Below are 16,115 nucleotides of genomic sequence, written 5' to 3'. Positions count from 1 at the left end.
GTCCGACCAGAGTTTGTGAGACAGTGTGGATACTAAAAAATCCGACTTCATGCCAGGCAGGTTTATGCGATAGCTGAGAACTATAAATTTTCGGGAATACTTTGAAATTTGAATACTGTATGCAAGGCTGTACACAACCTACACGTCTGTAAATTAGGAATTGATTTTCACTAGTCATTTCCGTCATCATTTCAGATCTTTAGTGTTGGAAATTTGGCATCGTTTCCCTTAATTGCCAAATTATTGGAATAATTATTTTTGCTGCGAATTTACGGGTGAGAAATGCTTTCGGGATGGAATCATCAGCTTCTAGTTCTATTTATGAATATGAACCGCGTAGTGAAACAGATAATGACAGATGGCTACCGCCGTCGCAAGTGAAGGGGACGGTGGCTAAAGATTGAATCTTAGTACACAAAACCCGTTCCTTTTCTCCCTCGTGGCATTAATTGTTGATGAATATGAGAGCATGGTTAAGCAGAGGACACTGTAAATTAAAACGAAATTCTATTAGATAGTTTCGGTTATTGTTCCATAGGAAACTGCAAATATGGCATCATCAGAATCCAGTTCTCAAGAAGCGACTGTGGAAGAACTGAAAGAAGAAATTGCTCGACTTAGCCGTGAACTGGATCAGGCGAGTAGCGAGAACATACAGTCTGCACAGTATGGACTGGTTCTTTTGGAGGAAAAAAGTGCGCTTCAACAAAAGTGCGACGAACTTGAAACACTATATGAAAATGCGAAACATGAACTTGAAATCACTCAAGAGGTTGGTTACTCCGAATAAAATTCGAAATTTAATGTAGGACAGTAATACTAGAAATGCTTTATACTGTGGAGGTTATTCCAAATTTGCTTTATTTGCAGCAGTTATATTGGAGATGCTCACTTTGTTTTATCAGTACCCATTAGTGTATCAATCTATATATTGCCTAACAGCAGACACAGAAAGCTTCCAGTTATTAGTTTTACGTCAATAATATTTTTTTAAATGTGTAAGCTGTTGGCTATGACATAAAGGTCAGGCACGAAGACATTAATCCATATTTTACTGAGTTTTGCAGAGAGTTACTGTATATCTCACAATTTTAATAACCACACTGATGATAGTCCAATGCCAAGAATAATTGCACTCACCATGAAATCTCTTCTATCAGTCTTTGGTTACTGTCACATCAGCTTTTTTCCTTTGATCTTTCTAAAAGCATTCTGCTGTGAGTCATTATTTGAAATAACGGTAAACGATATAGCTAAAGGTTTATTGTATTTAGAATGTCTTCATATGTTACATTATTTTCAACATGTTTCAGTGTAACTGGCTGCATTTTCATTTACACTAATATTTCTGGATTCATTATGTGTTTTAAGCAGTCGATACTTTTATTGCATGTCAAGATATGTGCCCAAGTATAAGTAATAATTAGTCAGTATCAAACAAGATACAACCCAATTTGGGGTTTAATATTCTTTAAAGTATTCATAATATTAGCCAATATTTATACACCAGTATTCTTTTTGTTCTCCAAGGCACTTGCAAAATTTCAAACAACTCATAAAGTAACAACAAAAAGTGGCATAGAGCAGGAAGAATCACTTCTTTATGAATCAGCCGCCCGTGAAACGTCGCTAAATTCTCAAATACTGGATCTGGAAAATGAGACAAAGCAGGTATGTTACATTATGAACTATTGTTATTGAATTAAAAGCCAGATAATAGTAGTTTAAGATGACACACATGAAAATGACAGATTGCAATGATCTTGAAATTTCAGATTTCATCTTCAGTGTATGTGTAGGCAGAAAGCTGTCAGAGGTTACTTAAAGAAATAATAATCATATATTTCCAAATAATCCAAACTAGTGTAGCTTTTAAGTTTTATTTGGGTTGGTTTGGCACATGTTGACATTCCTTAGACCCTTGTGCCACATATGGTAGGATCATGTTTATTTTAGAGTCCATAAGAGGAATTAAGTTACATATTCTTCAAGGATACCCATACAGATTAACTCCAAGTCCGTGTTACACAGTTACATGTATCTCCTCTTCACTGAATTCCTCACTTCATACAAAACAGGGATATATTGAACTTTTTCCCCATCCAAACTGTATCGTGTGTTTTCATCAGGGAGAAAAAAGCGTCGTGCTGATGAACACAGGGAAAGAGGGACAGGTCACACAGGCTCCAAGTTAACATAGACCCACCTGTTGTGAGAAATAAAAACAGACAATGTGCTACTATATTATACAGGAAAAAAATATTACCGTTATGAACTAACTGTTGTGCCCCCTGCACACACATTGGCATACACCAATAAATCTATGATATTTATTTATTTTTCATCATTTATAATTTCAATAATACTGGATATGTCGGAGTATACATATACAAATAACAAAACAAGAAAGGACCACAATAAAGAAGCTGTATCCACTTAAAACTGCAGAACTTATAGTAAAATAGTTTTAAAATTTACTCTTTATTTAGCAGCAATACATGTATGCATGCATTGCAGCCAACCCACACCTTTACTAAGAATGAAATTGTAAATCAAAAATAGACAAATACAATAGACAATACAAATACAAACAAGTGCCATTAATTAATAATTGTGTTTACAGTGTAGCTACTGTAGCAACAGCCATTCAGACAATGAGTTTGGTCACAATTTCTGTTCTAGTGATCATTGTCATATTGCTCATTGCCTACCTCAAGTGCTCATTATTACAGCCAGCTGCAGGCAGAACTTATGGCCAATAACATAAAAGTTGTATTTTTGTTTCATAGTTTGCATTATTTCTCAGAATGTCTGGAACTAGTTGTGACGATCAGGCATAAAGCCATCACCATTCCAGTGGCTGAGCCCAATTATGTGTGTTAACATATTCAGAACAGAAAGAACGGCTGTTAACTGCTGCAGCCATGTTGTGCGTGTGAGTCATTGTGAAGCAACATAGCACCCTTCCAGGTGTCAGTGTCAATCTTTTTTCTATTTGAAAAAGATGTAGTTTTTAGAACATATTTTGAGACCACCAGTGATTCTCTGTGTGACATTAATGTCATTTAGTGTTTGTTTATACTGAACAAATATTGAGAAAGACTCGTGACTTTTAAGAAGTTGTATTCTGAGAAGCTTTCCCTCCCCCTCCCTTCATTAGCCTCATTATTTGAGTAGACCTTTTTTGTAATATTTCATAATTCCCTTATTGCCAGTTACTCAAGAACTTTCACATGGTTTATTGAGTAAATAACATTTACTTATTAGAATTGTTTATTTCATATCTGAAGCATTTTTATTTTCAAGCCCTTGCGTGCCCTATCTTTTCAAGTGATTATTTTACTTTATCATTTATCTTGGAACTTTCATATTGAGCTGGTAACAACTATTCTTGCATTAGTTGCAATAATAGATATCTTAAATTAAAATATGCAATGATGCAACTCAACTTTAAAATGAAATTATGACTAAAGACAAAAAGGCTCAAATTCCTATTGATCTCTTGGGAATCTCCTGCCCAGCAAAGTTTCTATCATCTGAGGGGAGCAGGGGGACAGAGTTGTTGACTGATTTTTTTAGTTAATCAGTCACAATAATGTCTGTTGTGACATTAGTATTAAATAGACATATGGGTGTAGAAGACTGAAAAATTGGCTGTTATAAAATCTATAGTAGACATATCTCCTGGTTACTGTTGACTGAGGGTGGGTCACACATACAGTTCTGCATGACAGGCTGCACATGTATTGGTTTTAGTCAGCTGATTGAATTACATTTTGTGCACACGACACAAGCCTCCAAATTTCAAATTAATAAAATCTAATTCCCTAAAATAAACATAAATAAAGATTCTATCACTGTTTAGATGATGCACAGTGATTACCAGACAGAAAGGCTCTGCTAGTTGTCAGACACAACCACCTAAAAATGTTGTAGAAATCCTGTTCCATAAGTCGCGCGTGACCTCCATTGCCAGTTTACATCCCAAGGCCAGTCTCAGAACCTCTCGCACAAATCCATATTTGTCCTCACTCCCACCACTCCATGCAGACCATATTTTTATATAATTTTAAAAATTGCAAATGTAACAACCCAATGCTGGGATTCTTACTTGCTGCCCTAGTTGACCTACAACTGCAACCCATTGTCTGCTCCCTAACTTCTTACATCAAGGTCAATAACCATTTCTTCAGTGACCTCTCCATAGTTGCAACATGTGACCACATTTTCCCCTGCTTGCCGTTGTTAATACCCCCACCTTTCATCTCTCATGCTTATTGCCTTGTTACTTCAAACATTGCCTCTTCCACCATCCTGTAAACTCCAAACATCTCATTTATTTCACAGCTGACCAATGCTAGCTGAAGATATGCTAACTAATCTGCAACACATGTATGATCTTTTATGTGACACCCTTGTGTGGAAATCTGGTACATCCCTTGTCTGACACAAGTTCGCTGATGATACCATCATGTTCTGGAGAAACTGTGTCCTCACAACCCTGCAACTTTAACAGCTTATTCCTATCCATATTTACCGAGCGAGGTGGCGCAGTGGTTAGACACTGGACTCGCATTCGGAAGGACGACGGTTCAATCCCGTGTCCGGCCATCCTGATTTAGGTTTTCCATGATTTCCCTAAATCACTCCAGGCAAATGCCGGGATGGTTCCTCTGAAAGGGCACGGCCGACTTCCTTCCCCATCCTACCCTAATCCGATGAGACCGATGACCACGCTGTCTGGTCTCCTTCCCCAAACCAACCAACCAACCTATCCATATTATCTGGTCCTCTTCAGATCAATAACCCACCATCCAAGAATGAAGCTCCTCCAATAATACCCTCATTTTGAAATTTACCATCTTTTTCAGAATCAAGAGTATCTCTAATACTGTCTTACCATTACCAAATGACACATCTGATTTATGGAACAATCCAAATTATAGTATGCTGAACCCATTCCAAGATAAGAGCCCCTCCCCCCTCATCCCCACCCTCACTTGGCTGTGTGTTTCACAGACAGATATCCCATACTATACTCTTCCACATCCTAGCACTGTGAAAGACATCCACTACTTTGGCATAGAGAAAAACACCAGCTGAACCACCTCCCATGCCAGGAGTTGGCCTTCCTTTACGTTGATCTTCAAAATTAGAGGTACCTTCTAAAAAATTATTCCAATGTCCTCTAGAGCATTATGCAACTCCCCACCCATCGTATAAGAGATTCTCAGTCTGTCTGTGTACTGGTATTTCTTCCAAACCCTTGCCACATAGGTTATATCAGCGTGAACAACACAAGTGCAAGACCTATTTCATTATATCCCGTGACATGTATGTCCTACTCCATTACATTTAGGATCACATGTGAAAGCAGCATTATGACGCTGCACTATCTTTTTTTGTGTACATGTCTTTCATCTACCCCTGTTTTCTCCATTTATCCTACTCCAAGAAAACATCATCTTACTTCTCGTTACTTCAGTCTGGCCCTCTTAATTCAGTTTGTTTTATGTGTATAGCATACCATTATCCATGTATGTACCAGACTGGTCTCACTCTGATACTGTATTCTTATCCCCTTCTTCTTGTAATTCAGCCCTCTCCTAGTCTTTGCACCTCCATTCCCTGGAATCCTCTCTTCACTGCTTTTCTTCCTTGTGAATCTTCTCTGTTACACCAAAGCAACCAGCCCTAAACCAAGCTGAGTTGCAGCATCAGTACTATGTACCTGTTTAAGTGTGTGTATGCCTGTGTGCTTTGAAGGAGGATTAAGTTCATAAACTGTCATGCTTCAGATCTGGTTTATATGTGTGTGTACTGCCCAATGCTTACAAATTTGGTGATTGGTTAAGCTTACTCATTACAGTTTTTATTACATTTATCATTTGCTAATTGATGCACCCAAACATGTTAAAACGTCCTCTTCCAGGACACTGTGGGTGCGCTGGCCCCAGGTCGAATATGCCTTATGGGTTAATGACCAAGGCCAGTGTGCCAGGCAGCCTGGTTATGGTCTTTAGGCAGTTTTCCCAAATCCATCTATGTAAAGTCTGGGGGGGAGGGGGGGGGGGGGGGTGGGAGGGTAGAGTGAGCTGCTATTGGCTTTAAAATAATATCTTTCATTGTGTCAACCCCGTCATAATAATAGCCTGTAATGGTATAGCTGGCCCTCCATGGAATAAGAGAACAATTGGTAGCAGTCCTGTCTCAGCTTTGGATGGATTAAGGGCACCAGAAAATAAGAAAGGATTTGCTACTTGAATAGTTTCCTTTATTAATTCCATTGTCTATCACATTCATGATTTGCTTTGTTTTCCAGTGTACCACACCTTATACCGAACATTTCAAGTGCTCATTTTCTACGCTAATACCCTGCAGTGAGTTCCAAACACACACACACACACACACACACACACACACACACACACACACACACACACACACACACACACACCTTGAAAAGGATGGATTGCTACTCAGCACATAGTGGAGTTCCTGAGTGGCAGACAGGCACACAATGAGAGAGACTACTGGATATGATTAAGCTTTCAGACGAAGTCATCAGATGTAGACAACAAACTTGCACACATTTCACACACACATGTTCTCTGTCATCTCTAGGCACAAAGGTCTGGCTGTGTCTGAGGTGGGCAGTTACTCTTTGCTGGATAGGAGGTGTACAGAGAAAGTGTGGGGTGGGAAGTGGGAAGGGGTAACAAGGTAGGGGTTGGGGAAGAGGTTAGTGCTGCCTATGGGAGTGTGCAGGGCCATGGTGGGTACAGGCTAGTGAGCTGCTAGATGCAGCTTCAGGAAACTGTCCTGGGAGTTGGGGGGGAGGGGGGGGCGGGTGTTCAAACAAGAGACGGGGAGAGAACCATGCAGTTGTGAGTAGGGCTGGAGTGAAAGCAAAGAAAGTGACATGAGAACAAGGAGGTGGAGTTCCCTACCTTTACAATCCAGAAAAGTACTTGTATGTGGGAAGAATGGTTGGGGGAATGTTGTGAAGCAGCTATTGATGTCAAGCACATGGTTATGGGCAGCATTCTCAGCAACTGAGTGGATCAGCTGGCTCTTGACCTCAGTTTGGTAATGACCATTCACGCAGACAGACAGCTTGTTAATTGTCATACCCACATAGAATGTGGCAGAGTGGTTTCAGCTGAGTCGATGGGTCACATGGGTGCTTTTACAGCTGGCCGTGCCATTGTTGGGGTAGGTGATGCCTGTGACATGACTGGAATATGTAGTAATGGGAGGATGTGTGGGACAGATATTATATCTACATCTAGTGCAGGGATATTGGGCAAGGAGTTGAGAGCAGGAGTGGAATAGGGAGTGACAAGGAAATTTTGAAGGTTGTGTGCACATGATGAGATAATAATGTGGAAGGGGTGGGGAGAGTATTTCTCATTTCAGAGCATGACAAGACATAGTTGAAACCCTGGTGGAGATTGTGATTGTTGCTACAGTCCTGAGTCATACTGAGTCACGAAAGGTGTGCACCTTTCTGGCCAGAGAGTGGGTATGTGGGGGATAGTAGGTGACTGACTTGGTAGACAAGGATAGGAAATCTGTTTCTGGATAAGGTGTGTGTGTGTGTGTGTGTGTGTGTGTGTGTGTGTGTGTGAGAGAGAGAGAGAGAGAGAGAGAGAGAGAGAGAGAGATCTGGAGATCTGAGTCAGTTCAAATTTATTCTGTTTATTGAGAATTGAGGAAGACCTTTAGCTTACTGTTGAGTCTATGTGGAAAACTCTGTTGTTTGTTGTCTTCCAGCCCCACAGTTTACCATATTTATACAGGGGTAGTTGGTAGTTAACAAAATCAGACACTTTTATTGCAGCACAGAAGGAATCTACTCAACTTCTTCTGTGCTGCAAGTACCTCACACACAACTGAATAAAGTGTATTTTCTGTTGATGCTGCTTTTCTGATGTTAAACTTCAGAGTGTAACTAAATGTGTGGACTGATATATGCTGTTATTGATTTATAAATTATGTTAAAAACACCAACAGTAAGGAATATGGTCTGTGATTGTCTCTTTAATGTCTCTGTACATAAAGCAGTTTTACCAATTATTATTTTAACATGTCAAGAAACTGACTGGCTGTGAAAGTGCACTGATCTTCATAAGTCTACTTGATATTTCATCTTACCCATCTCTGAGTCTTTACTTTTCAGTAATTTAGTAACTGATCTGATTTCCTCCTTTTTAGTTCGCATGTGTGTGTGTGTGTGTGTGTGTGTGTGTGTGAAATAACTGCCTTAGAACACCAGGCTGCTATAATTTAGGAACACCAGAATGTGATCTGTTTATTTGTTGTCCACTTCGGTTAGCTTATGCATTAAGCCCTTGCATAACGGCTGGTGACAATCTTTGTGGGTTTGGGAAAGCATATCCTCTATAAACTACATCTTTGTGAACTACGATAGTCATAAACTGAGTAAAAGTCTTGCATAATAAGTAGAAAGTATCAGGATAATTTTTGATTTTCAGAGGTACTGTGTGTTGAGCTGTTTACTTTGAATATTTTGCGTTTCTATAAATACACATGGAACTTTACTTGGGAGATTGTATACTTCTTTTATTTTATGTCATAGTATTTTCAGAATTTGACTACAGAATGAATTGCATACAGAACAACAAACTACTGTGAAAGCATTGGGGCAATGTGAATGTGAGTAGGGGGAAAGTTTGGAGTGATGGGCAGGGCAGGTCTCGGAGTATGAAAACTGTAGTGAAAAGTAATAGAGCAACACACCTGAAGTTGACTGAATGCCCAGAATAAATTTATTTGTGGACTGAAATGTATTATGGTCTTCAGTCCAAAGACCAGTTTGATGCGGCACCCCATCCTGTTCTGTCCTGTGCAATCCTCTTCATCTCCAAGTAACTGCTGCAACCTACATCCCCCTGAATTTGCTTACTGTACTCATCCCTTCATCTCCCTGTACAATTTTTATCCCCACGCTTCCCTCCCGTACTGCATTGCTGGTCCCTTGATGCCTCAGAACGTTTCCTGCCAACCGATCTCTTCTTCTGGTCAAGTTGTGCCACAAATTCCTCTTCTCCCCAATTCTGTTCAGTACCACCTCATTAGTTATGCAATCTACCCATCTAATCTTCTGCATTCCTGTAAAGCGCCACATTTCAAAAGCTTCTATTCTCTTCTTGTCTAAACTGTTTATTGTCTATGTTTCACTTTTATACATGTCTACACTTCATACACATACTTTCAGAAAGGACATCCTGACAGTGAAATCCATACTCAATGTTAACTAATTTCTCTTCTTCAGAAACACTTTTCTTGCCATTGTCAGTCTACATTTTATATCCTTCCTACTTCGAATGTCATCTGTTATTTTCCTTACCAAATAGCAAAAATCATCTACTACCTTAAGTGCTTCATTCTCTAATCTAATTTCCTCGCCATCACCCGACTTAATTTGACAACATTCTTCTTTACAAGGCACTGTTCATTCTGTTCATCTGGTCTTCCAGGTCCTTTGCTGTCTCTGACAGAATTATTATGTCATCAACAAACTTCATAGTTTTTATTTCTTCTCCCTGGACTTTAATTCCTACTCCAAATTTTTCTTTTGTTTCCCTTACTGCCTGCTCAGTATACAGATTGAATAACATCGGGTATAGCCTTCAATTCTTTCTTGCTCCCTTCTCAACCACTACTCCCCTTTTGTGCCTCGCTACTCTTATAACTGCCATCTGGTTTCTGTACAAATTGTAAATTGCCTTTAACTCCCTGTATTTTACCTGTGCTAGCTGTAAAATTTGAAAGACGTTGTTCCAGTCAACATTGTCAAAAGCTTTTTCTGAGTCTACGAATATTAAATTATTATTCTGATGTAGAGTTAATAGACTCACAGAGGATTGGGAGAATTTAAGAGTCTGACAGGTAAAGTCAAGATGAGTGAGATGAAATTTTCATTGACAGGAAAAGTCATCTCTCAACTTCTGAAGAGTTGGTGTGTTAGGAGAAATGAAGCTTCATATCAGAGCAAACATACACAGCTTCTTTCTGTTGAATGTTGATAGCTTAATGTGTGTGTTACATTTGCAGACTTCTTTTCGTTTTGCAGAGCTGTGTTACGGCAAAGTAGTAAGAGATTTACAAAGAATTAGCAAATATGCTGATACATTATTTTAATACATTAACCACGACTCTCCTGTTGACTTGATGATGAATGGTGCTGATGACACTTCAAACAATAGGCAGTTACAAACATGAGGTGCTGCCTAAAGTTCTGTTGCAGAATAATCTTACATCTTCTTTGACATTTTAATGCAACAGATTGTGATATGTATCCCATAAAGTGAATTAATGATTGAAATTGTCAGACATTTCTTTTGAGAATGAACAGATCTAATAGAACTACCACTTCCTCTCCCCATTCCTCCCAATTTCCATTTACTTACTGTATACATTTGAGCTTTAATTAATCAATTTTTTCACAAGAAAGAATAAATGTTGGTTTGTTACTTAAAGAAGTCAAAACAGTATCAGTAGACTGGCAGAAGATATAGCTTGCCTTTTGTATCTCAGAACTGAGCAGTGACCTACGTTTGTACCTGCCTTTATATATTCCTGTTGAGAAGACAAAGGAATATCAGAATTCAGAAGTATAAAAAAAGATACATGAATTGCATAAGTCAAATGACAAACCATGTATCACCATTTGATCTTTGTTGTTAGCTCCGTCAAGAACTTGAGCGAGTCGTGAATGAAAGAGACAGAATAATGCAGGAAAATAGTAACCTGGATAAAAATAAAGAACTTGCAGACCTAGAAAGAAGGAAATTGAGAGCTGAAGTGAGGGAGCTGAAGTCGCGGGAAACCAGTTTGCTGACAGATTATTCAGAACTCGAGGAGGAAAACATTAGCTTGCAAAAGCAAGTTTCAATGCTCAAATCATCACAGGTATGAAAAAATCTAATCATTATTTAATCCATCTTTTGATATAAGAAAAACAGCATATACTTAATGAAAATTTTCTTGTTTAGGTGGAATTTGAAGGTGCCAAACATGAACTCCGTAGACTGCAGGAAGACTTAGAATTGCTTCACCAGCAAGTTGATGAGTTAACAAAACTGAAAGAAATTGCTGAGAAGCAAATGGAAGAGGCTTTGCAGTCTCTACAGGTTTGTTTTCATGATCTACTGCAGTAGCAACTGTGATGTGTTTTAATGGGTAAAAAAATAGCTGTTTTGTCTTCATGATCTACTGCAGTAGCAACTGTGAGGTGTTTTAATGGGTAAAAAAATAGCTGTTATGTTTTGAGCCATATATCATTGCACAACTGTTCTGTTTTAGGCAGAACGTGAAGCGAAATATGCATTGAAGAAGGAATTGGACAAACACATCAATAATGAATCCATGTATAACCTGAGTAATTTAGCATTTAGCATTAGAGGTAAGTAACTGCAGAAAAAAATGTTTCTTTTATAATATTTTTAAATATTGTGAACTGACTTTGAAAACAGTATCACAAAATTTTCTTCAAAAGACACCGAATGATCTTTTAGTGGTGTAATTTTATGAAATAATTGTGTAAATTCTACTGTTTTTACTAACAGTCCTTTGCTTTAATTTTTGGATGCTGGCTCTCATAAATATTTTGTTGTTCTCCCTTCACTCCTTTTTATCAGACAGTGTTCAAATCTGTTAACAAATTTCCTTTTACTAATTATTTCAAAATGTCTCTACTTATAGCTTATGTATTCACTTGAAAACTAAAATTACAGATTGTCAGAATGACTAGCCAGTTTCCATCTTCAGAAGACAAAATTAAAAATACTGCCAATAGATACAATTAAAGTAAAAAGACACTTTACACAGCTCTCAGAACTGTAAGTTCCCTCATTGAGGAAGAAAGAGTGTTGAATGGGGAAAGGTTGAAAAAAGGATTGTAGTTCACACTGACCCCAGTTTGAGGAGACACAGCTAAGGACAAAAGGGGATGCAAGGATGAGATAAGCCTTTTGTCTCTGCCTGTCCTCTCACTGAAGTTGGGACCATCCTGGCTTGGCTTCTGCTTTCCCCCCTTTGAATATCTATTGAATGACCACTAAGGAGCTCATTATTGAATGTTGTCAAATGATTAGCTGCAGTTCTGGAAACTGGAACGACCTCTGTGATGAAAATAATTAGGGACAAGTGTGCTGAAGATCCACAGGTACCAACAGCTACTCTTTTTGACTCCAGAAAAACCTGAATGTGTGCTGCTAAAACAGTGGAACGGGCTGATTTTCAGCAGAATGCAATTTGGTGATATGTATATGACTATTACACAAGGAAAAATATCCCTCCCAGATGAAGCTGCTTCTCTCAGTACGAGATAACCAGTTTTATTATTATTATTATTATTATTATTATTATTATTATTATTATTATTATAGGAAAAACCAGTGTTTCAGAAGTACTAAAGAGGACAGGGTTTCGATGGAAAACATTTTCTGATAGAAGAGTTATGTTCAAACAAGAGGATATTGTTACCTGGAGATTCTGTTTCTTGAAGGAGTATCTTAAGTGCAAAGCTCAAAAAATGCTTTGGTTGGACAAAACATAAGTAAATGCTGATTATTCAAGCTAACTGCATAGACTGACGACTCTGAATGACGAAAATGAACCAACTGGAAAAAGACAGGCGGTTCATTCCTTTATGTGCTGAAACAGTTGGTTGGTTTCTTCCAAATGCTTTGCTGCTGTTTACATCAAAGATATCTGGGGACTACCATGAGGAAATGATGACAATGAAATTTAAAGAGTGGTTTGTAGGCTCTTAGCTTCCAAAAATAAAACATAATACTATAATATTCAGTAATGCACCATATGGCTCTCTCCTGTTCAATGAACCCCTGCATGCAGCAGTAGGAAGAGTGACACTGTGGACTAGATAGAGATGACCAGCATAGTCTCATTTAATAGGGAAACAAAAAAGGCAGAACTGCTGGAATCTGTGACGGAGCATGAATCATGTAATGTTTACAATGTTGATAAAACTCTGCAGAAGAAAATGGTCATGGAGTGATGTGCTTTATGCTATATCATTGCTATTTCAGTGCAACATAAATCATGCAGGCTTAGGTGAAATCATATGTTGCAGACAGAAATAATACTTTTAAATGAAAATATGTCAAAATTTTGTGTGTGAGGTGGGAGTATTACTTCCAAAAAACAGAAAAATATTGTCATGCATTTTCACAAATATTGTCACAGTCCCTTTGAAGACTGTGGAGTCTGACATCTTCCACAAGACACAGTAAAAATGCTGAAACATCATAATCTTTATACTTTAACAATGTAAAGAAAATAATTCATGTGTGCATGAGATATGCCAGCTTTTGTGTGTGTGTGTGTGTGTGTGTGTGTGTGTGTGTGTGTGTTTTACTGACGAAGGCTTGGCTGAAAGCTTTATGCGATTGTCTTTTAATTCTGCGATTTGACGTGTCTTCTTTACGGTAAGTAGCAATCTGTATTTTTGTACGTTGTTGAGATTCCTACCTGGACTTTCTATTGTTTAATCTTTACTTTATTTTGACATTTTTCCAAGCCTTTTTAATTATAAAGTATGTGTGTTTCTGCCTTCAGGGTTAGTGGTGGTTTTTCATGCTTCAGTAGTGTGGCGTTAAAATGGCTCTTTAAATTTTCGGGTATGATATTCCTGGTCGGGCGACTGACACTGCATAATGACAAACAGCTGCATGTTGCATTGACAATATAGCTGCCTGCTGTCAGAGACACTCTGTTAGCAGCCCAACTGTAACTGAGTGATATTAGAAGTGATGTTGGGCACTAGCTAGTGAATAAGTTTGACACGATTTTGGCAAGAAATTCAGGCTACTTGACTTCTGCATACTATCTGTAATATGCTCAGTTTGGGAGAAGAAGACACTTTGGCAGATATCTCTCCAGGAGTGTTTCATCTCCTAAAATTTGTTCCATTAACATCCTGTGACGTGAAGATATTTTCCTCCTATAAAAACATTCTTTCTGATCGGTGGCGTTCTTTGACTTCTGAGACTTGATAGAATTATGTGGTTGTTCGTTGCATTTCAAAATGAGAGGTGTGTTTAGGATACCTTAGTAACTTCAGTGAAAATGGACATTTTAGTAAACAGACATGAACAAAATTAATTTATATTATTACCGGTAGTGCAATATAACTTTCAAAATAAAACATTAAGTAATGTAAAATGTGCTTTCTTTTAAAGTACTTTTCCTGTTTATGTCACATTTAAGTCCATATTAAGAGTGCATATTAAAGCAATATAGTAATCTATGGTGTGATCTAGAAGCTGATTTCATTTGAAATAATTGTTTATGTTAAATATTTTTGAAAATATTTTGGTGATATGTATTTTACCAGTTTTCATTACATAAATATGTACATTTTTGCATGTTGATATTACATGAAAATCTGGGCCCTACATATCAAATGTATAAAGTATTGTAATGAAGATATTTTTTAAATATTTTTACCTCATGAGTGCTTTATCATTTGAAATGTGACACAGGTATTACCGATGACCACACTGTTGGCAGTGATGGGGAGGATGATCTTCCCGTACTGAGGCGCATTGAGGCTGATCTGAAGAGTGATTCTGTTGCGGATATTAGTTCTCCTGATGACAGACAAGTGGACCTCTTCAGTGAGATTCATCTCAATGAACTCAAAAAGCTTGAGAAGCAACTGGAACAAGTAATCAGTTTTTCTTACTGCAGTTGTAGTACACTTCAGTCATTTTAGCCTCATTTAATTGCTGAATCACCTTGAATTGATCTGCTGTATCTTTCTTGATGAATTTCCTTCCTGTTCCTTGGATAGTCCAGTTTCCTCTCATTTGTTGCTCAAAAAAAAAAAAAAAAAAAAACCTAGTGTCTGAGTTGCAATTTATTTGATTTGTGTCTTTCTGCTGTTTATTAAATATGTGTTCTTGTTATCAAAAAGTGAACTTCCTTTTGACATGTTGGCTGTCCAATCAAATTGAGGATGTGGCTCCCAGAAGACATCTGTGTTAAGTGGATCGAATGATTTTATTGGCTTCTCATTTATTTAAGATATGTGATTTATTTAGTGGTCAGTATGGGATGGAATGTTCTTCTATGATAGTAAAATGGGGATAACCTGCAGTCGACAATTGTCTCTTCCTTATGAAATTAAAAGAATGTATGAGAATACAGTTTATGTCTGTTGTATGTCCATTATTAACTGATTGAATCACACTGTGTGACATTTAATAGCATTTGTCACTGTATGTATGATTAATTTGAGAAAGAAAACTGGGTGATGGAGAACTTAAACAACAATTGGAGATGAACAGATTGGAATGAAATGAATTTTATGAATGTATTTTCAGATGGTGAAAGTGTTTAAGAACCACAATTAAGTGAACAAAGAATGTAGAAGATATTGGAAGCAGTGAAGGTGATTATATGCTTTAGGTTACACAATACAAAGGATAGTCACAAAGTTTTAATTATCACCAAGTTGGAACCATAGTTTTGACCACAAAACTAGGTGATGGTGTTAGTCCTTCTATATATTCACTCTTCAAAGTGACATATTTTCCCAATGATGGATGACTTTGCAGAGACCTTCAACAAGAGAAGACTGTGTCACTGGGTATCGTATTGGGAAAAATGGAGGGTGAGAGAAATTTGATAGCTGAAAGAAGCAGCAAATTTAGGATTCCATCATCATTAGTGTTTTGCCAAAAGGCAGGTTTTCACATGGTAGTTCTCCAGGCTGTTTGATCTTCTGCCATCTTCTTCAGGTCTGCATAATTTCCTCTTCCCTTTATGTCACATATAACCTTGTATCTCCTTCTTCCTCTCAGTCTTCTCCCACAAACCAGTCCTTCCAAAGCATCCGCTAGCGAGCACTTTCTTCTTTATGAATGTCATAACCAGTTCTTTTTCCTTTCTCTTATAACCTTCAGCAGACATCTTCTCTCACTAACCCTTTCCAATATTCTTTCATTACTCATTCTTTCCATCCAGCTCTCACTAGCCCTTTCCAATACTCTTTCATTACTCACTCTTTCCATCCAACTTATTCTCTCCATTCTCCTCCACATCCACATTGCAAATGCTTC

General features: G+C 37.9%; 1 protein-coding gene across 1 annotated transcript in view; it reads left to right on the top strand.

Annotated features, from left to right (window-relative positions):
* Positions 1–361: 361 nt before the first annotated feature.
* Positions 362–16,115, top strand: part of LOC126483861 (protein bicaudal D) — a 110,302-nt gene continuing 94,548 nt past the window's right edge. Inside the window, exons 1-6 of the mRNA XM_050107083.1 lie at positions 362–772; positions 1,531–1,671; positions 10,714–10,938; positions 11,022–11,159; positions 11,332–11,431; positions 14,535–14,719. Coding sequence (XP_049963040.1) covers positions 551–772; positions 1,531–1,671; positions 10,714–10,938; positions 11,022–11,159; positions 11,332–11,431; positions 14,535–14,719 — 1,011 coding nt within the window. The 5' untranslated portion in view covers positions 362–550. The remainder of the gene's footprint in view (positions 773–1,530; positions 1,672–10,713; positions 10,939–11,021; positions 11,160–11,331; positions 11,432–14,534; positions 14,720–16,115) is intronic.

Source organism: Schistocerca serialis, chromosome 6 (assembly GCF_023864345.2).
Source record: "Schistocerca serialis cubense isolate TAMUIC-IGC-003099 chromosome 6, iqSchSeri2.2, whole genome shotgun sequence".
Classification (NCBI taxonomy): Eukaryota; Metazoa; Arthropoda; class Insecta; order Orthoptera; family Acrididae; genus Schistocerca; species Schistocerca serialis.
This window is presented reverse-complemented; position numbering and strand designations above follow the sequence as displayed.